General features: G+C 36.7%; 1 protein-coding gene across 2 annotated transcripts; it reads right to left on the bottom strand.

Moving 5' to 3' along the window:
- Positions 1 to 798: 798 nt before the first annotated feature.
- On the bottom strand, positions 799 to 26,477 carry bag6 (BAG cochaperone 6). Of its 2 annotated transcripts, none has more exons than XM_039669509.2 (25): positions 26,276 to 26,477; positions 25,683 to 25,768; positions 25,395 to 25,512; positions 24,941 to 25,185; positions 23,180 to 23,251; positions 16,777 to 16,899; positions 16,468 to 16,649; positions 13,255 to 13,384; positions 12,078 to 12,281; positions 11,631 to 11,856; positions 11,482 to 11,541; positions 10,375 to 10,694; positions 10,012 to 10,096; positions 9,539 to 9,849; positions 8,300 to 8,570; positions 7,430 to 7,599; positions 6,445 to 6,498; positions 5,766 to 5,868; positions 5,538 to 5,662; positions 4,855 to 4,989; positions 3,771 to 3,824; positions 3,460 to 3,624; positions 3,069 to 3,176; positions 2,761 to 2,907; positions 799 to 1,437 (listed from the first exon to the last, which is right to left on the bottom strand). In XM_039669509.2, exons 1-25 carry the CDS (start codon positions 26,316 to 26,318, stop codon positions 1,342 to 1,344), a joined length of 3,633 nt encoding a protein of 1,210 aa, XP_039525443.2. In that variant the 5' UTR covers positions 26,319 to 26,477; the 3' UTR covers positions 799 to 1,341. The 2 variants fall into 2 exon arrangements, with proteins under 2 accessions (XP_039525443.2, XP_039525444.2); XM_039669510.2 differs by having other exon boundaries at positions 8,300 to 8,546.

Below are 26,477 nucleotides of genomic sequence, written 5' to 3'. Positions count from 1 at the left end.
CGCATATACGTGTTCTTTTTTTATGTGTTTATTATAGGTTGAATTCATATCAAAATATGCCAAACTTCCCACACTACTTCTGAATAGGTTGCCTACTTCATAAATTGTGTGAAACTTGTGGAAATACAGGTTCAGATCACTCAAACCACATTATGGAAATGGAGGCACCCTTATATGGGCAGTAATGGAGTCTGGTTGTCATCTAGTGAAAAAGTGTGGTACTGTGCCCAAAGCAAATCTTACTGAAAGCTCATTTTTGGAGATATACACTACACCCAGAGTTTGCAGTTTTAGAGTCCACCAGGTTTTGAAACTATATATATCAAATTTGTAAATTTTCATAAATTTAAACCTATATTTCTTTTTTACTGTTTCACTTAATTTATTTCACTTCTAGAAAACTTGCATTCAAATCTGCCTCCATTTTGTATGCAACGCCCAACCTCCGATCCAATCAATTCCCGAAGGACCAAATCAAGCCCTGCCCAACATTTTTTTTCTAATTTCAGAAGCCGTTTCACTCGGATATACGTCACGACAAGGAAAAATGACAATCTTAACTTCCGTTTCACGCCGACTTTAAGTTTTTGACTACCTGGGCTTTTAATGGAGGGAAAGGTTAATGAGGTTTTTCGTTTTGAAGTTTTGAAGATTATCCAAACATTCTAAAGAACTGTCTTGTTTCAGTATATTTTAATTCTATGGTCATAAAGTTAAACTTTAAATGAATTAAAATTGAATTAACTTGGAAAAAAATGCATGTGATTTTACTCACAAAAGACCATATAACGCATAATATGCACTAAACTGGTGCAAAATTGTTTAATCAAGCATTTTACATTCATGGTTCCCAATTACATAGTTCTTAATTGTTTTTTGCAGTGTACCATAGATAAAGCCATAGCAGAGTCAGAACTGAAAAGGCAAGGCATAATGCTATACAATCAACAAAGCTTTAAACAAGAGCATCATTGCAAGAATGTAGCTTTCTACATGTTCGTTTCTGTCCTTCTGTTATCATGTATTTCCTCTGGATTCAGTTACAACACAGTTATTCGTTGGACCAAATCATAAAAACAACAGTTCTGATATATCACGCTGGCAGGCTCTTTACACACACACACACACACACACACACACGTGTGCCTGCACAGACAGAAGAGACACTTCGCAGATGTTCAGTGTGCATAGACTGCACGCATGACCAACACATACAATAAAAAGGTATAGATAGAAACAGGAGTGAAGTCATCTGACAACACATAACTGTGCAAATAAAACATACGCCCCAAGTAAGGAACTGGGATGAGGTGAACACATGTAAGCTGGAAGGTACAAAAGTTATGAGTCCGGAGAAAAGACTTGATGCGTGTTAGGAAACCTTCTGGAATTGTAATCTGGGTCCTCCTTTACTCGTTTCTTGATGTCGTCTTTCAGCTGATAAAAAGAAGAGATTATCTTAAGTTTAAGTTTCTTGAGTACTAATTCAGTATTTTAGGGTGATTTCTGACGGATCATGTGACGCTGAAGACTGGAGTAATGGCAAATGTAAGCTTCGATAGTCATTGGTATTATAAAAAATAAAAAAAATGTATTTTTATAAAAACGTTTTTTTTTTCCAAAGGGAACCAGTATTTCAGTTATAGATGTTGTCCAACTGTGCATTCCTAATTTAATGCATACAAGCATAAAAATATACAGTATAAAATCTTTGAGCTGAACTAGAACTCCCTGATTATGATCTTGCCTGCAGATTAATGTCACTTGAACGATTCCTTATCTTGTGCTGTACATGATAACAAATAATAATTTTTCTGTGTCCCTGAAAAATAACCTTTCTTAGAATAATCAATACTGAATGTTCTCTGGACGAACAGATTAATTAATTGTAATGTTAATTTAGCTACATCAAGTTAATATGACTAACTGATCCAAATATTTATACATTAATTGCAACAAGTTATAATGAATTATTCATATTTCCCTTTTGAGCTAATTTGAGCCAATTTGCTACAATAGATCTCTTTTTTTTGCGCTGACGTCACAGTTCCGTCACGACGCAAGCTGGAGGCAAAACAAAGTGAAAACTGGAGGCGGCCAATACAAACCAGCACAAATTCAGGCTACATAAAAAGGAGCTTAAATTATTGTTACTATTATTAAATGTCATCTTGTTGTGTTGTTTGGTGCAAGAATTCATAAAAAATGAATATGCTGTATCTGGAACTTTTATTTCTAGAAAATATTCACATGATTAAAATCGCACCGTAATGTCACTCTTTACATTGTCGTCGTCTCAGCAGAACTGCGGATTGTACACACAAGTCTTGTGCAGGACCATATAGGCATCTAAAGATTTATATGCCCTCAGTTTCTCTTTACGATCAGTTTCTCTATAAGGTAGGTGTAGAAGTCAGGCCACTCAACCTAGGTAACGTAACGTTAATCCTGTCAGATCGTCCATGCATTGAGTGAGCGTGTAGGCGGCTACAGGTCGGCCAATCTGGTTCCGTCCGTTAAAAATAACTTTTGGAAATAACAATCGCGGTCCTGGACACTGAGTGACCTTACACATTAAGATAAAATCAGATTTTCTCCAGTCATTGTTAAAAAACAAGCTAACAATACTTGCTAACTAGCGTTAGTGAAGCGGCCAGAGGGATCGTTCTGCCTCCATCTAAGCTCCGCCCACAAAAACACGTCACCATGTTGACCAACTGAAAAGGGGTCTATAGGAAAATCTCTTTCAACACAAAATACCTGTTCACTGTACGCTTCCTGAAGCTCTGGTTTATCTAAATCCACCTGTAGAGCGTCGGGAGCTGTGATGGGCGTTACGCCGGCTGATTTGGCGGCTTGACTCACTGCCTCAGAGAGTGACAGTTTGGGACCATCACTCTTTACCATCTAGGAGGGACACAATAAGAAAACATGTGTTTATTGTGATGCTTCAGAAAGGGCAAAGGTGAAATATTACGGTAAATATCCTGGCAAACCAGTCTAAATGAATAGAAAACTAAAACATACGATCTCATTATTTACATGTAACTGCATGAAACGATGTTTACCTTTCTGCGCTTTGCTGGCATTCCATATAGATATGCGTCAGAGAGAGGAGGCTGGGCCTTAATCTTCCTCTGACTGATCTGATCTTGTCTGATAATGGGAACCCACTCCTGCAAACAATACAGCTCATCAAGCCCACACTCACAACAAGATTCAATCTCACAGGTTTCATGATTAAGATGCTAACAGGAAGTGGTACACAAAGATGCCGTCAGACGCCTTGAAGCAATGAGCTCACGATCAAAGGTGCTCATTTAATACCCACAACAAAATGGAAAACTATATAAATGTTTTGATCAAATGATAGGGTAAACGATATCAACAGAGAGGTATTCTGTTGTTGAAATGTGACTGATTTCAATTTAAGACACTAGATGTGTGGAAATATCTCACAGGAGGCAACGCGGCGGCCCAGGCTTCACCATCTCTTCCTGCGTCCTCTCCTCCAACAGCTCCCTCACTTTCCCTGGCTTGAACTCCCACTGCTCCAGCTTCCTGGGAGGAGGCCAGAGCTTCTTCTGCTGTAGTAGCAGGTGTTGGAGAGAGACTGTCCCCCATCTGAACCATGTACAGGAGAGGACACAGGTAAGACCACACCCAGGGCCAAGTATGTACAGTATATGTTAAGTCTTTAACATCCAATGAGTTGCATTTGAACCTAAATCTGTTCATCAGCTTCAAATCATCTTTCTATATTTATATACCTCTACGTTCTGAGGCTCGGGATCCTGTGTGGGCCTCTCTACTGATTCTTCATTCTGTAGAGAGATGTACATATGAATTCTGATGAAGTCAACGTGAAACACTATTTGAAACCCATGTAACAGGTACAGTCACACCATGTCTGAATTACCACAATTGCAAGATTCTGAAATGTACGTCACGTCCTCGTAGTGTCATCATTACAACTTGTAAACTCTATGTGAACATTAACTACTTAAGTATTTTTATAATAACAACAACAACGTTACATTTATATAGTGCTTTACATACGGAAGGGGGAGTCTCCTCAACAACCACCAATCACACCATCAAAGGTTGCATTACCTACTCCAGAAGCCTAATACAATAGTTTATAGACAGGGTGACCAGAAGTCCCGAAAAATTCGTGACAGTCTCGAAATCTAAGCTGTTGTCCCAAATCCCGAAACCGGCCTTAATTGCCCCAAAAATTATTCTAAAGCAAAATCTTGATATAAAACATTAAAAACTGTGAATGTACAGGCAGCCAGTCTAAACTTTTGTTTTTTACGCCCGTCAATTTCGCTCTTGACCCGCAAATGGATTCGAAGTGTTAACTTTGCATTAAACGTGGTGTGAACGCAGCATTAAAGGAGTGCAAAAAAAACTTACACTTGAAGCAAATCATCTACACAATTATTTAGTTTTCTTTTCCTTTTTAATGATGAATTGGATGAATGTTTTTTTTCCATCACGGATGATTTTTTTTCATTTTTTTTTTTCATGGCAGACTAAAAACTAATGACAGACTGTTTGAATAAAAATATATGTTTGGATCAGGTTTGAACCAACCCTCCCCCATCCCGAATTTGATCTTGTCACCCTATTTATAGAATATGCAGGACACATACTAACCTGCATGAAATATATTTTATAATGAGTTGAATGACAATTTTTAATCATATAGTTCTTTTTTTTTTTTTTTTTTTTAAATCAGCTTAATTTTGAAAAACTCCTTTGTGCAGACATCAAGTACCACATTAACCAACCATCACAGCTGGCAGCATTGGTTCTGGAAATATGCCATGGGAAGGTGTTGAATCTAACCTGTGTGTGGATGACGTAATGGGTGATCTGTTCCTCTGTGATGGGAATGTGCTCCAGTATCACTTGCAGCCTCATCGTCATCATGCTGGTTAACCAGTTCACCAGGCTAGGGTTTACTTCAGCTGACATCGTCCTCTGAGATAGGATATGCAAACTCGCGTTAGGTATTCATTCAAAGTACCTGCACCCACAACTAACACTTTACATAGATTCCGGTATGGATGCAACCAAAACACAGTTTGACCATTGAATATGCTGACTCACAAAGAGCAATTTCTAACCAATTAAATATTTTAAAGAAAAGCATAAATAAAATAGAAAAATAGTTTAGCAATTTTTTTCATTATATTTACATTATTTATTAGATGTTCATTACATTTTAATAACTATTTAAAGCAATTAATTTGAATAGCTAATTTAATAACTAATATTTTCAGGTCTTCCATGACTGCAAAACCCCATCTCGCATGTCTAACCCCAACGCCTTTATCAAAACAGTTTCCTGCATAAACGTAAAAGCCAATAAATCAAGTTTCCTGCATAAACGTAAGCCCCCACCAACATGGAAATGTCTCCTCCGCAATTTTCATAATACAACGTAAAGGTCGTAGGATGAACAGTTAAACATTAAACAAGACGAAGGGGGTGTAGGAATCAAGATATTATTTGTTTTGGGTACTAACAATGCGGTGGTTGATGACTGTGGTAAGAGCACTTTGTTCTCCATTAAGACAATAGAGGTTGAGGGCCAGACACTCGAAGAGAGCACGGTTGCACAGCAGCAGGAGTCGGGGTCCAAATGTTTGATCTGAGGAAATAAAAAACATTCACAGTATTCAAATTGTATGCATGCATTTATGAATCTAAATAGAGTCTGATCTCATCACACGATGCCTCTCGTTTAGACATACCGGTGCAATGCAGAATGTGGGTGGCGATTCCTGAAAGTTGCTGTCTGAGAAAAGCCCGGTTCGTCTGGGTAATATCCACCCCATCACGGACTGCGACGGTTGACTAGATGCGATGGACAAGAAGTAAACACCTCAAATATGCAAAACTTGTTTTCATTTCCTTTAAGATAAGGGACATTTTTCTATGCTTTCAATTTCTACAGACAAACTTCATCCAAGTTTGCAAAAAGCACACACTGCAGTAATTCACTCACAATGGAAGTCTAGGCATAGTTTAAAATTCAACTTGTATTTACCGACACTACCAGTCTTCAGTCACATGATTCCTCAGAATTCATTTTAATAAGCTGTTTTGGTTCTGAGAAAACATATTTTATCATCATTGTGCATCTCAATTTTTTGTGGAAACCATGACATCTTATTTTCAGAATTCCTTGCTGAATTTAAGTATTAATTTCCTCCAAAAATAAAAACATACTGTCAATACTCGAGTCAGTCACAGAACTTTTCTGAACGGTAGTGTGAATTTAGATTTTTGCAAGTAAACAGACTTTAACAACATTTGTGCTTGTTACAAACTCATGGATGTATGAAATTTATTTTCGCTGTAGTTGAATCGTCACAGATGCTTTTCATAGCTTGTTTTTAAAGTGTCAAGAATGGATCCAGAGTTTCTTACAAAACTTTCTGTGATGTATTCCTCAAGTTCAGCGATTAAGTCGTCAGCAGCTGCCTATAACAGAAAGCGAAAATAAAAAATATGAAGAGATGGAAAGACAAACAGAAAGAGGGGGGAAATTGAAGAATCAGACCAGAGTAAGCAAAAACAGTGAACAGGAGAGGATAAAAAACAATATATAATTGACCAACTACAGACGATTAAGAGTATAACGTAAGAGAAAAGATGTGACACTGGATTTCCAGAGACAGTTCACAAATAATGTTGACATGTTTGGGTCACAAACAACCAGAGATAGTTTCACACAGATATTCATGTGACTTTTTAGCCTGCAAATACATTTTCACTTCTGCATTCTCTTTAATGTAATTGCACTTTAAAAAATTTCTCAAGAATGTATGGTTATCATTAATATAAAAATAATAGCAAAAAAATTTACATTCACCTCCATACAAATATTCAAACTATTTCAAAATGCAAATTTGACTGGGAAATCTATGGATGGAGGGGCATTCAAATTCTATGGAGGCAAATTGCATGCATGCCTAAAGATAAACAGGGTTTGTGTACAATCTCTGATTGCTGTCTTTGATAGTATCTTGTCTGCACAGCATGTCTTAACAATAGTTGTCGCGTTCCATGACTGTATGTTTGTGTTCATAGTAACTTGTAAAAACAGACAAGGTAAAATGGCAAACAGTTTCCAAAGCAAACTACAGTGGCTTCCTGGTTTTCATTTTATTTTAGTCAAAGTAAAACCATGGGATATTCAGGAGGTTTCATTAAGAAACTCCTAAGGAGTTGTTATGTTTTTGTGTGATAGCCATTGTAAATATTTTGGACTGTTGCCACACAACATTTTGGTTGTTTCCCTTAACAAACCCATTTTAGGTTTTGGAGTGTGGGCAGGTTTGGGGGGAATTTCTAAGACCAGTTGGGAATCACTAAACCAGGGCAGTTTGACTGCCAAACAGTGACAACTTACGGTGATGTTGGCCTCAGTGGGATCACGGCCTTGGAGAAAATGCTCAATGAAAAACTGGGCGAGTTGGGGCTGGATACGGCCCAGAGGCTGGTGCTGCCCGTGGAGCAACAACACCATGTCCACCATAGAGAAGTTCTGACACACCAAAGCCAGAAGATCACCGAAGAAACCTAAACACATGCTAGTGTTAATTTTGTCAGATATTTTTTTTTAGTCTCAGTTTGTGTCAGATGTACTTTTCCTCTCAAATGTTCTTTTTAATTTTTTATCATAGTCCTGTCTTTTGTTTAGTCAAGTTTTAGTCAACTAAATGTCTGAGCATTTGAGTCTAGTTTTAGTCCATGAAAACTTTTCGAACTATCGTCACATTTTAAATTGATTATTCTGATTATTTTGCTCAAAATTAATCAATTATAATAAATAGAAATGTAATTGCACTTTCACCTATAAGCACAAATCAAGAGAATGTCAACTCATACGTATGGTTTATTTTACCTCATCTAGTTTCCAGAGTTTTATAGGTTATTTACCATATAGGCCGACTGGTAAACCAAAAAAACATTAAAAATTAAAACAGTGAAATCCCAAGTTATCTAATAATTTCAAATTTGCGTTTCAAAGTTGCGTAGGTCCATTTATTCAGTAACCACAATCACAAATATAGTCAAGAGATCCATGTTTGAATTTATTACAGTTCATCACATCGTTTAATGTCGTCGCGTCATCGTCTCATCTTAGTCACGGAAAAAAGCTTCATCAAAGAATATCTTTCATCATAGATTTCGTTGCCAAAATTAACACTAACACATAACTACTCTGCAAAAAATGAAAATAAACTAAAAGAAAAGGCATCAACCCCAAGAAGCTTACCCACAGCATCTCCAGTACCAGGGGTGAAGATGTTACTAGTCTGGGAGAGTCTCTGGATGAACTGAGCGATGCTCTCGGTTTCATTTTGAGGGGTACCCAGTGAGCCCATCATTGTGGACAGGACACCCTGCACTATCCCAGTGAAGAGCTCAGGGTTCAGACCTTCACCGGCTGCGGCGGCCCCAGAAGCGGTGGATGCATTTGGTGGGGCCGTGGGAGTCGTAGTGGGAGGCTGTCCCGCGGGAGGCTGAGAGAAAAGTGTTTGGGAAGCCTGATGACAGAGATGCATAAAACTGTCTTATACACACCAGCATGCATTACAAAAACCAGAGAGAAAATGGCAGAAACAGCATTCTGGACACTCTTTTTAACACAATTAAAGTGAACAGGAGTGGAGAACCAAAAACAGCAAATAAGACCTTCAAGATGTATTGACCAAGATAACTGGTTCATGTGCTCAGTCTTTGTCAGTTTAGGTAGGGCTGCACGATATTCAGAATAAAATTGATTTGGCAATTAGATTAGGCAATTTTAGGGGTTCACAAACCAAATTAAATTAAATTGTAATTAAATATTTTTATTTTTAAAGAGCTACACTATTTTTACAAATGATATTAATATTTTTTATTTACAATACTTACAATACTGAAAAACAAATTCATAAAAAAAAAAAACTCATTTTCATTTTTAAAAAAAAATCATTCTAGAATGTTTAATTACTACCAAATAGTAATTAATAAATATTAGTGCTGTCAGTTAAACGCGTTAACGCAAACCCATTTTAATGGCGTAATTTTTTTAAATCTCGCAATTAACAGTCTTTTTGGCCAAGCAAACTTTTTCGTTTTTTTCACTTGCTTTAGCAACAGGGTGCGGCACTGCACTATGAAGCCTATTCATTTCAATGGCTTGCGCCACGTGAGGACGTTTTGTTGCTTCATCGACCAAAGCACAAGCGGATCTAACAAGATCTAACATTAACAAATATATTAACAAATTTTTAGCCATCGCAATATGCATCACAGAAACACTAAATATTGCAATGTGAGTTTCTTCCAATAATGAGCAGTTATTTTATAAACCTACTTTGTTTCCATTGATGAAAAAAAGTTATAAATGGTAAATGATGAAAGAAATGTTATTTTTTTGGGTGAACTGTTGCTTGTAATGGGTTAGGGTTTCAATGACTAAGAACTATAAAGATGGGGGAAAAGTCTAAAAAGACAAAAGGCTATTAACCTGCATGAAGTCTGTGACACCCTGGATGAAGGTAGGGACCCCAGGCATGGTGACTGTTATAGAAGGGCCCTGGCCGCCTGCGGCAACAGCTCCTCCCAGTAGAGACCCCAACAACTGCTCCAGGTTTCCCCCTAAAGGGTTTTCCTGAGGGGTTGATGGTGCAGATCCAGGCTGGTGTGTGCTGGTACTGGTACTACTGGACTGTGTGGACCCAGAGCCACTGGTGGAGGTCGTGGTAGTGGATGGAGTGCTTGTGGAAGCGGATGTGGAGAAGGTGAATGTTTGTGAGGAGGATCCGGTAGTTTGGCTAGCTATAGATACATAGATACAAAGATACAAGATATATTATGCAATAGAATATCAAGAGGACTGTGACCTCAGTTAAGCTTATTCACGTCACATTATTAAAGAACCCGAAGCTCATTATTATGACTGACTTCACAAAAAGCAGAGCAAGTATTATGCAAATGTACCCATCTCCCCTGTAGCGCCTGTCAGAAGCTGCCCGACCAGTCCACCGATCATCTGATTTAGAGCGGCGGGAGGGAACTGTCCAGCCTGATGGGAAACACGCATCCACATGATAGGAGAATACATTTTAACCATTTAATAATAATATTAATAACAAATACTTGTAGAGTTGATTGTAATTTTAATCTGTAAGTGTTTTAACCACTCAGAGTTGAAGTTCATTATTAATTGGTTATTATATAAGACTCAATGGAAAATTACCTTACAATTCTTCATGTTGCCAAACAGCTCGACATATTCCCTGAACTGCCCTATGTGGGATTTACACGGCTATATTCTAGAAATATCATGGGAGTTTCATTCACCTGTCCTGGCTGTTGGCCCATCATTGGTGGAACAGCTGCTCTGAGGTTGATAGTGGCCCCCCTTGTGGTGAAAGTGGGGCTGGCCATTCTGTGAGGAAAAGAGGGTCTGGTGAACACCACTCTGGCCTGGGGTGGGTAAGGGGGCATGGGGGGCGGAGTGGAGCCAGAGCCAACGTTTGCTGTAGGTGGCGCGGTCTGTTGCCCCTGCTGGCCAGTAGAGGAAGCGTTTGCCATGGCCATGGCTTGCTGAGTCACTTGATGCATAATGGCTTGCATGAATTCTGGAGGTAGACCAGGAATCTGAACAGTAGGGGGGGCACCTGCAACATGCAAACATATGTGTACCGTATAAACATGCTCATGTTGGTAAAATAATTTTGTATGATTATATAATTATAATTGTATAATTATTTTGTTTTAATACATGCATAAATACAGTTTTAACATTAACACTCGCTAAATGCGGGTAGATTGCAGCAGTGGCGTGTAACGCAGTTCCTCCAAGCCACTTTGGCAGGTTGAATATTTAGATTTTTCTTTTAAAAAGGCATGTGAAATAATAAACTAGATAAAAGTGCAATGTGGTATTGTCAAAAAAATAGATTTTTCGGAACTGCAAAAAGCAAGATTTTTCACCAGCCCCCCTTAGTGTGAAATGAATATACAAATATACTACAAAGTAAAAAAAAAAAAAAAAGCCTGAAGAAATAACATTACGTGCCAACTATGGTGCCAACTGATAAAGACAGCTTCCAAAAAAATGTACAGATAACTGTGTATAAGGAAATATTGATAAAAAAAAAAAAATCATTATAGGTGTTTTATTGTCCATATCACACTGTCCTCGTATAAAAACCATTCAAAAGTTTGGGGTCAATAAGGTTTTTTTTGTTGTTTGCTTTTCTTTCTTTTTTTTTTAAGAAATCAATCCTTTTATTCAGCAAGGATGCACTTAATTGATCCAAAGTGACAGAAAAAAACAAACTTTTGTGGTTATTTCCAATAAATACTGTTTCTTTTGGACTTTATATTCAATGAAAAACCAAAAAACTATTCATGGTAAAAGTGTCTCTTAGACGATGAAATTCAGATAATCTAAGGACTAACCAGGCTGTCCAGTGCCAGCAGCATTCGGTTGTCCATTAGCCTGTGGGGTGTTTCCAGAGTCTGAAAATTATTAAACAACTCAAATTAAACTCATATAATTTATTCATTTACACCCGTCCATCCAACACACACACACAAATGAAACCCACCATCAATGTTCATCTGCATCATCACTACAGGCTCCATGGTTTGATGACTGATCCGGATGACTCTGGGCCCAGGCTGTCCACCCTGCTGATTGGCTGGACCAGGCTGACTGGCAGGCTGACTGGTTGGTCCCTGGCCTTGCTGATCTGATTGGCCAGTTGACTGAGGTTGACCATCAGCTGCTGGTCTGCCATTGGCTGACATGTTCACAGTTGTTCCAAGATTCAACTGCAGGCAAGTTGAAAGTTAACTTGAACTAAATTGTTTTAACTAGGCCTACTTCAACAAATTACGATTATAGACCATGTGGTCTCAGTACTTCCTGAAACTTTGGAAAATGTGCGTCTTCCAAAAACACCTCAGTACTCATTTATGAAGTGCTCTACAAAACTTTCACTTTCATTTATGCACGTTTCCCACTGCACGAGTTTCACCGACCACATCTTTACCTGCATGGGGAGGTGATGCACGCCTGCTGGAGTCAGCACAGAGGAGGTGTAGTGGGACATGGGGCGGATAACATGCAGGTGTCGAGGAGGGTTGCTCAGGAGGTTACACCTCAAGTCACTCAGGGCGACCAGGGCGTTTCCCAGGAGACGGAGGGCCTCCCCCACTAGATTAAGAATACGTTGGTCCTCATCCCTCTCTTGGGTCTGTTTTTCAAAAAAATACCAATTTTTAACTTCTTATACCCATTCAAAGAGATCATGCTTAAAGCCCAATTAATCAACCTACTATCAAATGAATACTATTTAATTACATTCCTTTAAAATCTATAAAAATACCTCTTTTTTTTTTTTTATTTAGTTAAAATTTTGCTTATTTAGATGATTTCCACTATATACTATACCATACAAAAGTTTGGGGTCTGTAAGTTTATTTTCAGTAACACTTTATTTTAGTGTCCTTGTTTTACATTACAAGTAGTTACTATGGTAAAAACTACAAATTATGCGTAATTACACGCAACTAAACCTAATAGTAAGTACATGTAGTTAATTAATATAATTCACTATTACACTGTAACAAGGACACCTTAAAATGATGTGTAACCTAACCAAAGTCTCTTGTGCTCACCAAGGCTGCTTTTATGTGATTGAAAATACAAAAAAAAACTTTAATATTGTGAAATATTATAACAAATGTACATAATAAATGTATTTAAATAATACATTTTAAAATTATGAAATTTATTCCTGATATCAAAGCTGGATTTTCCACATCATTACTCCAGTCCTCAGTGTCACATGATCCTTCAAAAATCCTTTTGTACTGATTTATTTTTCATCCAGTATCATGATACCTAATATAATAAAATGTGCAAAAAATATCGCTTTCGAAGTTTGCACTTATTTAGACAACTCCATTAATTGAACTGTAGAAACCTATATTAATGCACATATAAAATAAAAAATACTGATAAAAGATCTTCAATCTAATATAACACGTGTGATAATTTTTACAGCACTTTTTTTGTCCACTGAAATAGTTAAAAAAAATGTTTAATGTTCTGTTGGCTGAATAACTGATCTTCAATACCAAATTTATTTCCATTCACATTCAAGTCAACATGGTCTTTGGCTAAGGTTATCAGAGAGGACAACATTTGAGCAGTGGGCTTCTTACGTTGTTGTTGTAGTCTGCAGTTGTGGCCGCCTCTAGAATAAGGTGAGCTCTCTGAATGAAGGGCTGAAGTCTCTCCTCCACCCTCCTCAGCTCTGCTAACATCTCCACCATCTCGGCTGGGCTTGGGTGGCTGATGGGAAGACAGTCAGATGCAATATGCTTTAGTTTAAAACATTGACCATCAGGGCATCACTAATGGATTTAATTAGCTTGTGATATCGAAGGAAAACACACAGGCTTGCACGAGCTGTGTATATCACTGAGTAAGTGCAGTAGAATATATTGTTAAGTGCTTAGAGAATAAATCAAACAAAACAGGCTCTGCTTAGTCAACTAAACAAGTCGGCTTATACTAAACATAACCTTTAGTTTTACACTCAAAAAGCAAGTCACCAGAGGTAAGAATGGTGGTTTGCGTGACTTTTAAAACTTGTTAGTAGGATACAGAAGTAGTGGGAGCATCGCTTTACAGTGGTTTAGCAAAGACATATTATTATAGCTAAACTCCCACAGTTGGTTTTAATCATCTGCGCTGATTAATTGCACATGAAACCGAGAAAATGACTCATCTGTGTGGAGTGTTATTGTATGTATTGTATTATATGAACTGAACAGTTTTTTTGATAAAACAACACTGATCACATGCCTTAGAGTCAATGTCTCAACTGAACAATAAAACAATTGTTAATATTTTAACTAGGGAGAAAACTGTGACATATTGGGGAACCAGGTTAGAGAGTCAATGTCTCAACTGAACAATAAAACAATTGTAAATATTTTACCTAGGGAGAAAACTGTGACATATTGGGAAACCAGGTAATAATTAAAAAAATGAATACATGACGATAAAAAAATAAAAGGGACTTTTACAGCCTAATAGGGGAAAAACTTATTTAGGGATATTTCATTGTCATTTAATGGTAAGCTACAGTTTACGTTTACATTTTTACATTTAATAATTTAGCAAAGGGTTTTATCCAAAGTGACTAACAAAAGCGGAGAATAGAAGCAATTAAACCAACAAAAGGGCATCAATATGCAAGTGCTGTGACAAGTTCCAGTTAAGGCCCATTGACAGCAAGAACGATAACTAGAAAGATAACTATAACGATAAATATATTAGCGTCCACACCAATTAAACATAACGGTCTTTTTATTCTAAGGGAGCTGCTGTTTCAAAGACAAAGTAGCGATATTAGATGACCAGCTTCTGCTTTACATTACACAAAAACATAAGACAAACAGACGCTTTTGGGTACATGATAATCCTTAAAAGACGAGAGGAGTTGGGGGAATCTGTCACTGATTAAAGAGTTGTCATCTTTTGAAGACACTCAGATTCTATTCATACTTCCATATGAATAAATATCAGCTTCAAGACATCCTGGACATTGTGAAAGAGGACATCAGCTAGAGCCAAAAACATTTATGAAATTTCAAGAAAGTCGATCGGAGACAGTAAGCCTATAAATACTACTGCATCTAATAAACGTTTCCTAAATGTCAAATACAAAAAATGAAAGATAATACATTAAAGGGGCAACATGTAGAGTTATGCTAGTAGTTTAAATGATGATGATGATAATAATAGCCTAATTTTAAAAGCAGTAGTATGATGCTCATATAGTTTACACCTTTTGAAGAATTTAGTGAAGAATACACATAGTGAAGAATTTGCAAATGTTAGTAATTTATATTTAAATAAGAGCAAATATCAAAATCTTTGCACAAAGTGCTTTAGGGAAAGCAATAAAAAAGTGACAAATTTTGGAAATCTCTCAATGTCTATGTGGTGTTTTTAATATGTTTTAAGACAAACCATGCGCAAATTCATAAGTCAACACCATTGTCTCAGAAGATTCGGTTTGAAATCGCTGGTGTTTCTGATGTCACAAACTACCTTGTAACCAATCAATGCGTGATCGTCACCAAATGCATCTCTGAGCTGATAAGTGGAGACGGGGCTCATTTGCATATTCATAGGACCGTGTATATTAAATGAGGCTAGGATGTAGAGTTACATTCAAGCTATTGAATGCATTAATTTTTTTTTCCAAAAAAAGTTTAAACAATATTTAAACTTTTTTTTGGAAAAAAATTATGTAATTGTACATTTTGTTAATTGTACATATTATGTAATTTTGGTAATCAAAGTGGAGTTAAGGGATACAATTATTGACTACAGGGGGACTTTATTAACATTGTTAATAATAAGAAATGTTTTTAAGCAGCAAATCGTCATATTCAAATGATTTTTGAAGCAATCATGTGACTCAGCTTTGCATCACAGGAATAAATCACATTTTTAAATATTTTAAAAATAGAAAACAGTTTAAAATTGTAATAATATTTCATAATATTACCATTTAACTGTATTTCTGGTCAAATAAATGGTGAGAATAAGAGACTTCATTCAAAAACATTTAAAAATCTCACTGACCATGAACTCTTCAATGGCGAGCCTCATATAAAGACAGAACCATTTACAGCTCAGCAAAATGTTAGTTTCCTAATTCAGCGAGGTAAATCGAAGAGACGAACCCACACTTCTTAACCTAATGTCAAATGTCAACAATGTCTAGGTAGACTGAAGTAATGCCTACTCGTTCACCACTGAAACTTGTCTCCCGGATTAAAGAACTTCCTCTGTTTTCTCGTGTTGTAGGCGGTTGATGTTAAAGTGTCTGAACATTTCCTACAAAATTCATTATTAGGCCAAACCAAAGGTAAAATGAGACAAAAACAAAATTGTTGTCAGGTGTTTAAGAAACTGAGAGGTGGAAACTTAACTCACATTTCTTTTTCCCCCCAAATTTGTTAGTCATTCCTCAGTAAGACACAAAATCAATCTTTCATGTGGCAATTCACTGGTAATTTACATGGGGAATTTTTTACTCATTGTTTGAGGAAAAATTAAAGACAAAAAAAAGAACTGTACACTTAATTCTGAATTTAGTAAATAAAAAGTAAATATAGCAGACGATAGGTAATCACGAAACAGAGGCGCCGACGCGTGGAGCTCGTCTCATTAATGAACTGAAACTCAGCATCTAAGGTAGCCTACTTGCCTCACAGTCACAGACAGGTCTACTTTTAAACAGAACAATTCAAAAGAAAGCAGACTACAGCCTGCTCTCTGCTTATGTAATCCGTATGAAATGTGCATTTCTCTCTGAAATAATTAGATTCTGATTATAAATAACCAGGTCCTACTTGAGGCCTGCTGGAGGGGCTGGAGCTCCCTCAGTCTGGGTAGAAGAAGAGGAGGATGGTGGGGTACTGGACGGAGGAGGAGAAGTATCCATGGGCTGTGCAGAAGGAGATGGAGTGGAAGTGGAGGAGGTGGGTGGAGGTGCAGAGTCCTCCTGGGAAGAAGAGGCATCCGTGGGCTGCCCCTATAAACACAGACAGAGATTAAGGAATAATCAAAGAATCAATAAGGAATGTGCATGCACATTTATTCATCCTGACACAAGGGTATGCAATTAGCCAAGCAAGATCATTTTCAACGAAATCGCTTACCTCCAGTCTTTGGATCACAGCATTGGTGTCTCTCAGCAAGTTCTCAGCCAATAGCAGCCGCAGTCTTGGCTCACTTTGCAATGACTGGTCCAAATCTATCTGAACGTTCACAGAGCCATTGGTCTGTAAGAAAGAAAGAGTATAAAAATAATATAGACTGTTTAATTTGCAACATTTTGTTTTTGAGGAAAACATTGTTGTTCTCTTTTTATTTTTCAAGACCTGTTAACTGCTGACGCCTTTCTGTGTTTTGTTATATTTACATCACTCCGGGCTTTTAGTCCAAAAGTGTGCCCATTCGTATAGATTATCGTGCGTTTACTTCAAATATCTTTAGAGAGTTGTTTGTCTATTTTTACCCAAAGTAGGACGATGTGAGGATTATGGAGTGCTAAACTTGTAAAAATGTAATTTATGTTCCATTCATACTTGACATGAAGAGAAGTAAGACTCATGAGTAATAAGTTCCAGGAAATCCCCAATATAGACATCCATGACATCCAGCGATCGCTATAGCTCAATAAAACACAGATAAAGACATTTTGACTGATTAAACCTGAAGAAAATCAACCCACCATTGTGAATGTATATATATGGTTTATGGTATTTTCTATATTTTTATATATGCTATATTTTTTTAAGGGTAAATGTATAATAGGGCAGTCACAATATCCGATTTTACACACCACTGTTATCATGGACAAAATAATTCACAGTAATGATATATCGCGATCTCTAAAGAAATCAGTCAAATTCATCTTTACTTTCTTCATTTTGTGTTCTGCCTTTTTCTTTCTTTCCCAACGAATCACACCATTGCATACAACAATTGAGTTTGGCCTTTTGTTGTCTTTTGACACTGCCTAAGAAATAACCAGGAGAGAGAAAATACTGTTCAACTAAGTTCAACAGTCTAAATAAGCTTGAACAACACAACTAATACCTTAATCTGTTAACTTGCATCCATATTTGGAACCCAAATCCAAGAAATGGGATACCCAAATAAAAATACATAGTTCATGAAGCCTTTGGACTTCAAACACTGTAGACTTGTTTAACTTTCAAAGAAAACATTTGGCTCCTTCTTGTCATATTGTTAGAATTAAGTTAAACCAATGTTAAAATTCTGAAATTTATGGAAAATTTTAAGACCATTCTATGCAATTTAATTTAGAGACTAAAATGCTAACTGTTTTTAGCTTAGCACAGCTTCACAATACAATTTATAAGATTAACAGCACATTTTTCTTCAAAATCTCATTAGAGCATTAGTCAAGTAATTAAAATGACTTCCTTCTGTGAAATGATGTGGCATATGCAGAAATTATTTTATAGTATTCTACACAGTGATAAAGGCTATGTCGATGCACATTGCATTATAAATATACATCATCCGAGAAAACAGATAAACATTATTTTTCGTGTTATTTTCAGTTAATTCTCTTCAGTCAAAACATCTGCATTTTATTCAGCTGCAGGGAAAGCTGGATGTCGTATTATGGTTTTCCTGGAACGCCAAAGGTTTTAGACTTCTATAGGTCTTACTAGTGGAGTTTCTGTGCAAGGGTGCACGCCAATGTTGAGTACGAATGAAAATGACATGTGAAAAAAAATGACACATTTTTACCCCTTTTTAGGGGTAAAAAGTACAACAAAAATATTCCTCTCTAAAGGAATACTCCTCTCTATATTTTAAGTAAACATGATAATCCAAGAGTTTTATTTTATTAAAAGCTTTAAGGGATGTAAATATAACAAAACACAGAGGGGATCATTTCCTGTTTCAGCAAAAATGAATTGCAACATACTCTCTGTATAGAGGTGAAATTCGCAGGATGATGGAAGTGGATGTGGGTGAAAAGATTACTGGTTTTGCCCCCCATTGCACTCACTGTTGATCAGCAAGTAATTTTCAAACCAGCAAGTCAAAATCAACAAGCAACATTTTTCCACAATGCCAGTCTATGGTCTTAATTGGCTGCCCGCGAAACAAACCCGACCCTCATTCAAACACAGTAGTCACTGAGGCCTAGAAGTTACTTTGCATGCACTTCAAAAGGATGAGGACTCGAGCTGGAATTGATATGGAAAAACCAACGACATCGCTCCTGATCGTATCACTGTGTATACAAGCACTGAGAAAGCCACCAGAGATGACATCCAATTTGGGAGTAGCTGTTTTGTTTCCAGTTTTTCCTCTTCACTTGGGTCTTCAACCATCAAAGTTTAAATCCTGTCTTCCTAGTGCGCTTCCCATAATGTTTACGCATAATTAGGTGAGGAGGCAGAGAGAAGGTGGTATTTCATGGTTGTTTAAACACATTCGACCACATGAGCATCTACACTTTTAAAGCAGTCGGGATGAACACATTTTCAACTACCTCTAAAAGTGGTTGTTAGTGGACAAACTCTAAACGTTTTAGACCCTGTTTACACCTGTATTTAGAGTCGTCCATTTGGGATTGAATTGACGAAAACATCTCTTATACAAGATGTGAACAGGGATTTTGAGAAATGATGTGATATGCAATGTATATTATGAGAAAATTATTGTTGTTTTTTTTTACCTTGGATACATGTAAACCTGTAGGAGACCTCCAAAACAGAATTAGGAACCTTTTAATTAAATTACATTTTAAAGGCACATACAGGGACTTTAAAATGTAATTTATTGCTGTGATGGCAAAGCAGTGTTTTCAGCATCATTACTCCATCACATGATCCTGAAGAAATCATTGTTATATGGGCCATTCCTGCGAATGGGTGACATTTGCATGTTGTAACTCTTCAAAAATAAACTTTATTTTTGATCATTTTGAATCTAATACTACACCTATTTAACTATTCAAATGTGTATTGGTCAATCTCAGGAAACTTTATTTATTTATTTTTTTGACAAGGTTTAACCTCCTCCACTCTGATCGCCCGTGGGCGGGCAACAGAGCTACGTCATTATATTTAAACTTATTTTTTTTGTGTTTCTGGAGATGCTATCACCCCATATATAGTATCATTTTAAATCTTAAAATCTCATCTTTACACAGAATATAATGATATTTGTGTATATGGAAAAAATAATTAATATATAAAGCTTTAAAAAACAATCGTCACAAAATCGCTCCTCCCCCAAAATGTCAATGCAGAAAAGTAAATATTAATATACATGTCTTATGCAACTCACAAAACAGAAAAATCATATATCAAAAGAAAGCTCTCATTCTCAGAAATGTGACTGTGTAGTTTGTTTTATTGTTTTAACGTCTCAGTTCAAATTATCTGAGCTAATATAGCTCACATTATCAACAGAATCGGGCAGTAAAATATGATTTCTGTGAAAAAACAAAGACAAACGTCTCATTTCTGCGTCGATTACATGTGCTCTGAGCTAAAATCGGCCACAAACTCTATATCATCTTTTACCTTAGGATGTTTTATTTCAAATGAGCCCATTTGTACTTTTCTGTGAGCTCATCTTGGTAAATAATCCACTGTTATGCCGCGGATGTCCAAAACACAAAACGCGCTCGACGGAAGAAACATGCGATCTACACATCATCATCAAACCGTGCAAGCGTCCTTTAGCAATGACGATGGTATATATATCAGGCATGTGTTCAAAGCTGAGGGTGTCAGCTTTCCAATCACATGTCAATCATGTATCTAGTTTAGTCACATGATGAATCAGCCAACGAATCAGTGGAGTAGGTGGGTGGGATCACGACCGGTTTTTTTGTCTTTATTTTGCATCATGTGATTCACGACGTTGTTGATGATAGGCGAGTAGATAGGAAGTGAATGACAAGTGACAAAGACGACTGACAGACAATTTGTGGATATATTAGTATTTTTCGAGCGTTTTGAATAAAAAAAAATGCATCTGAAGATGGAAAAGCAGCTAAAAAGTTGTTCTCCTGCGTCGAAGCAATATTTGAAAAATCCAAAGGACGCATATATGCACTAAAAATGATGCTTTGCATCCCTTCGGTTATATTTGAATAACTTTTGCTCAGAATGTGATAGAGAAAAAATCTTTTTTTCTGGTGGATACAGTGACTTAGTGTAATCAAGTAATATAATCAGCAGGTCCCCAGAGCAAACCGTACATGCATCACAGATTTTTCAAAAACAGGATAAAAAATAAATAAATTAAAAAAGGCCAATTTTTTTAAGTTTATCCTAATATTTTAAAACCTTACAAATCTATTTATGATTTTTTTCAATCTGATTTAGTAAATTTGAAGGGTTTTCTGTACAATGACACTAAATTTTTTAATTTCCTATACTGTGTGTGTCTAGGGTGAATATTTAAACTTGGGTGTGTTAAATGTAGGCGGAATTCCAAAATATGCCTTAGAGTGGAAGAGGTTAAAGGGTTAGTTCACCCAAAAATGAAAATTAAGTCATTAATTACTCACCCCCATGCTGTACCAACCCCGTAAGACCTTCGTTTGTCTTCGGAACACAAATGAAGATATTTTTGATTCAATTTGAGAGCTGTATAACTACCACATTGGCTCCTAAGGGACTGCCTCTTGACGGCCCAAAAAGTCAATGAAGAAAATGTTTAAATATCCCAAGTGACTACCGTGGCTCAACTATATGTTTATCAAGCGACGCGAATACTTTTTGTGCGAAAAAACAAACAAAAATAACGAGTTTATTCGACTATTTCTTTTCTTCCTTGTAGGCCAGAACGAGACTTCCTTATAGATTTCACGACGCATGCGCGAGAATTGCGATCTGAAGTGGTGTAACCAGGGTGTAAGCAGATCGCAAATCTCGCGCATGCGTCGTGGAAATCTAAGGAAGTCTCGTTCTGGCCTACAAGGAAGAAAAGAAATAGTCGAATAAACTCGTTATTTTTGTTTGTTTTTTCGCACAAAAAGTATTCGCGTCGCTTGATAAACATATAGTTGAGCCACGGTAGTCACTTGGGATATTTAAACATTTTCTTCATTGACTTTCTGGGCCGTCAAGAGGCAGTCCCTTAGGAGCCAATGTGGTAGTTATACAGCTCTCAAATTTAATCAAAAATATCTTCATTTGTGTTCCGAAGACGAACGAAGGTCTTACGGGGTTGGTACAGCATGGGGGTGAGTAATTAATGACTTAATTTTCATTTTTGGGTGAACTAACCCTTTAAGCAGAATATGGATGCATGTTTTCTCAATCCTGTTACCGAAAATTATGTGTCATTTAAAAAGCAAGTTAGAAGCATGTCAATTAATTCCTATGTTTTCCCACAAGAAAGTGTTTGTTTTAAAGAAACTGTTGGTTATATGTTCAAAAAAATTGATATTTGTGCCAATAAAATCACTATTAAAGCAAGGTGTATTTTGATTTGAAAAAAACAAAAAACACAAAGGCATTTTTTATGCCTTTTTAATTAATTAATTAATTAAATAAATAATTGTATAAATTATGGGCCAAGCAAAACTGGTAAAAATAGTGGTTTAATTTTATTTTTTTTAGGAAAAAAAATAGTAACAGGAATGAAAACAATAGGATTGAGTTTAAGCAAAAAGTTATCAAATATATGGTATGGCCACATAGCATTGATGCTAATAGCGTGAGGACACAGAGCCATTTCTAGTGCCTTACCAAAAAATTTATATTTTTTTAATAAAAAAATTAAATCTAAGAAAAAGCTTAGCTAACAGGACTATATACAGTCCTATACTGTATATCAAATATACAGAAATGAAAATGAGAGGAGTGACTTATAGTCGCCCCATTGCCTTCAGAAGATCCAGATGATGAAACTTACTGTTGAAAATGTGTCTTGTGGAATATTCTACGTTTTTCAGACGGGGATGAGTGAAAACCAGGGAAATTACTAAATGTGTATTTTATCTAAAATATTAGAGCAAATGTTTTTCTTTTTCATTTTAAAGCATTTTGGATATAAAGTCACAACAATGCAAGAAAAATCAGATTTCTGAAAGATTTTAATCATAATATTTCATGGTAAAGTTTAGAGATGGAGAGTGGGGACATGCAGAAAATGCTATTTTTTAATCTTCTGTGATGTTTTTAATTATACGTTTTAAATTTGTAGTAAGCTTAATGCATGATATTTTGCTTAATAATAAAATTTATTTTAGAGATAATTTTCATGCAATTTTATACATATAATGTCCTGGGGACAAAAATGTCACCCTTTCGGTGGAATGGCTCATATGCTGAACTGGTGCTCAAGAAATATTTTTATTTATTATTTAAATTTATTATGTTTTTTGTGGAAACAGTGATGTTTTCTTTTCTTTGATAAGAACTGAAAATAACTGCATTTATTTTAAACAGAACTATTCTGTAAAATATTTTACTCTCATTGAGAAAAATAAAATTATAATTGTTTTTGAAAAAACAAACAAAAAAACATTAAGTTCACAATGGTACTCACCCCAGTGCTGGTATTGACTCGTGGATTCCTTGCATTGTCTCCTATGCCTGACATCATCTGCTGAAGCGACATCTGAGGATATATTATAATTAGGGATGCACCGATCCACATTTTTTCACTTCCGATCCGATCCCGATACCTGACTTTGGATATCGGCCGATACCGATACTTTTCCGATACCAGACCTGTGTTTGCTTTAACATTATTTATCATTATTGTTGATTTTATATGATGCTAAAATAAACACCTCTCTACAAGCAAGGATGATACGTACGTATGTAGCCTATGTCAATATATATATATATATATATATAAAACAATAGATAGACAATTAAACAAAGATATACGCATTATACAGGCCTACACAGTGCTTTAATTTCAGGAAGGTCTACTAACATTATTCAGGTATATCGTCTAAAAAGAATTATAATAAAGTAATCAAAAGTAAAATAGCACTGCAAAGTTTATCATAGATAGATTTATGCTTATTAAAGCTGAAGTTATTCATTCAAGAGCTGTGAGTGATTTTCTCTTTGCCTTTGGTTGTTTGATTCGCAGTAATGTCGCAATCGTCACATTTATACTGCTGTCCCTTTAAGAACTAGTGCGGATTTCATAGTCTACTGATGCACCATATTTTCTCCCAACTATTTCCATAAACCGTTTATGTCTAAAATGAACGTAGTTAAGTGATAATCTCCAAGCCGGTCGTTTTGACATTTTTGTGCAGGCTACATTTGATCGTTTAGACGCGCATATGAAGCCCAAAGTATAATTTGCTTGTCTGTTTCGGAGCGCGCGCCGCCCTCTTGCGCAAATTTTGTGCTTTTAATAGCTCTTTTTAATTATTAAAAGCGTCCCGCAATTTAGCAACAGCAGAGACGGCATTTTACAACAATTACCGATCGTGCTGATTCTGTCTTAAAGTTTGAGTTTTACGGAAAAATGACAGTGCACCGCCGCGATGGGAAGGAAGTTGGCTACACAGAATGCGGCTATTGTTTAATGTTTTTTTTTACCTCAATATATTCTTTAATCTTTGGAAATCAGACTAATATCACAGATCTAAAGTGTAACCAGGCTATGTTTTCTCTGTCGTCACTCATTAAGCAGGGCTGTCGTGTTGTGCGTGCTGTGGCACCGCGTGAGAGATCTCTCTCTCTTTCTCTTCTGGACTGCGAATTGCAAACATGCATCACAGACAAATAGTTTAATTTATACGGCTTTGCAAACATTGCATTTTGCTGTCTTGCTCTGCTGCGGTGTTTCCAGTGTGAAGTATTTCCACCATAGGATTTCCACACAGCGAACATATTGGTAGCTCAATGCTATCCTGCTAGCTGGCTGCAAACTGCGGAATGGATTTCTTGAGCGGGCGTCTGTGTGTCTCATTGAGCCCTATTTTTTACAGTCTATGATTGAGCTGCACCTCAGTTCAGGATATCCATTCCACAGTTTGCAGCCAGCTAGCAGACTAGCAGCCCCGGGGAATCCCTTTTGGAGTCATTTCAGCAGCCAACGTTAAAGCGCAGACATGGATCATAAATATCGGATTTCTCCGCAGGTTGGATCGGAAAAATCCGATACGTGAATTACGCTGGTATCGGTCCCGATACCGATACTGGATCGGATCGGCCCCATCCCTAATTATAATATTTTATATATATATATATATATATATATATATATATATATATATATATATATCAACACACTCATATTAAGTCATATTAAGTCATCTGAACATAAAAAAGTCTCTACCTGAATCTGCTGAGGGTCCATAATGTTAACCGGAACATTAAAAGTACCCAGCATAACGTAGCTGTTAGCATTGCGGTCATGCGTAGGCCCAAGAGGGGTCCCTTGGGAGCTACTGGTTGAATTCGGGTTCTGATTTCCCCCCTGTGTCACCCCAGAAGACCCTGCTATGCCTCCCGAGCCGGAGCCCTGTTGGGCGGTCTGCGGTGGGGCGCGCTCTACGAGGTGAATGACTTTTCCGTCCACATCTAGACAGAGATGGATGAACAGAAACAGTATAGAAAAAGTCACAAGGCTACAAAGGGGATATTATTCAAAAGCACATGCTGAGTTGGGTGGAAAAAAAGTGTAGTTTTACTATGCAATTTATTTCTATGGAATTATATTTATGAACTAACACTATGAAGAAAATGGAGTTCCTTTGTACAATTCACTGTTTTTATGCAAATCAACTCACTGTACTCCGTTAGGGTTTTCTCATCTTGAAGTACTCTGCCCTGGTAAATGAGTCTTTGTTTGTCAACAGGAATTCCAACAGAGGGTGATATGTGCTCCTTGAACTCTTTCACGGTCATCTACGTAGAAGAACAAAAAGATTTGAAAAGACAATCAGCAATAGACTACTGTCTTAGTCTGCAGTCACATAACTCGTTCTACACCTTACATTGTGGTGGACAGAATAACGTTAAGACACCAGCATAAAGGACACGTGACAATGTGCATTATAAAAATAAATCCAGCTCACCTGTGCCTCAACTGTGTAACTCCTGCTCAGGGAGTCCAGGGTTTTCACGGTCACTTCTATGTTACTGCTTGCTTCTTCCATTCTGTCTGCATTGTACATGAAAGTTAAAAAAAAAAAAAAAAAACTGATCCCACTGAATACATACAATTCAAGAATAAACTAACGTTACAAGGTATAAGGAAAGCCGTGTTATGTTCATAAAGGCCACAACTGATACACAACTGTCAAACACACCCCACCCTTCCAAAAAATGTCTTGCTATGACAAGAAGCTAATTCTTAAAAACATATGTTTTTAAGACTTTAAAAAGCAAACGTTATTAAACTATAAACTAAAAAGATTGTTTCAAAGTCCAAAACGCCTGCTAACGTTACTAACAAACTGCTAACAGTCATTTGATGCTAAATAACCATCAAAAAAGTGTTCAGCCAGGATTTTTAACATAACATTTGTTCATTTAATAAAAAACATAACTTATTCATCCATTGCGACTGCCTGTCAGTGATAAACTAAACAACAATTAGTAATAATCAGACAAATTAAAGTCCGCTTTGAGCAGCGCGAGCATATTAGCTCGCCACTGTTTTTCCTACCTCGAGACGCGGTTATTCCTGACGAAAAATCGTTGTTTTGCATATAGATTAAGTTTTATTGGTTTACTAACAGGGTGGTTGTATTTTGTGCTTGCTGGTACAAAATCCGACTAGTTAAAACATGATTGATGTAGCGAAGCTAACCGCCTCGCGCTATCATGCTAACCGGTGTCGCGCGACAAGCTCGAGGAAGTAAACGATG

This window comes from Pimephales promelas, chromosome 16 (assembly GCF_988280905.1).
Source record: "Pimephales promelas chromosome 16, fPimPro1.hap1.1, whole genome shotgun sequence".
NCBI classification, from domain to species: domain Eukaryota; kingdom Metazoa; phylum Chordata; class Actinopteri; order Cypriniformes; family Leuciscidae; genus Pimephales; species Pimephales promelas.
Note: the sequence above shows the minus strand (reverse complement) of the source record. Positions and strands in the feature narration are given on the sequence as shown.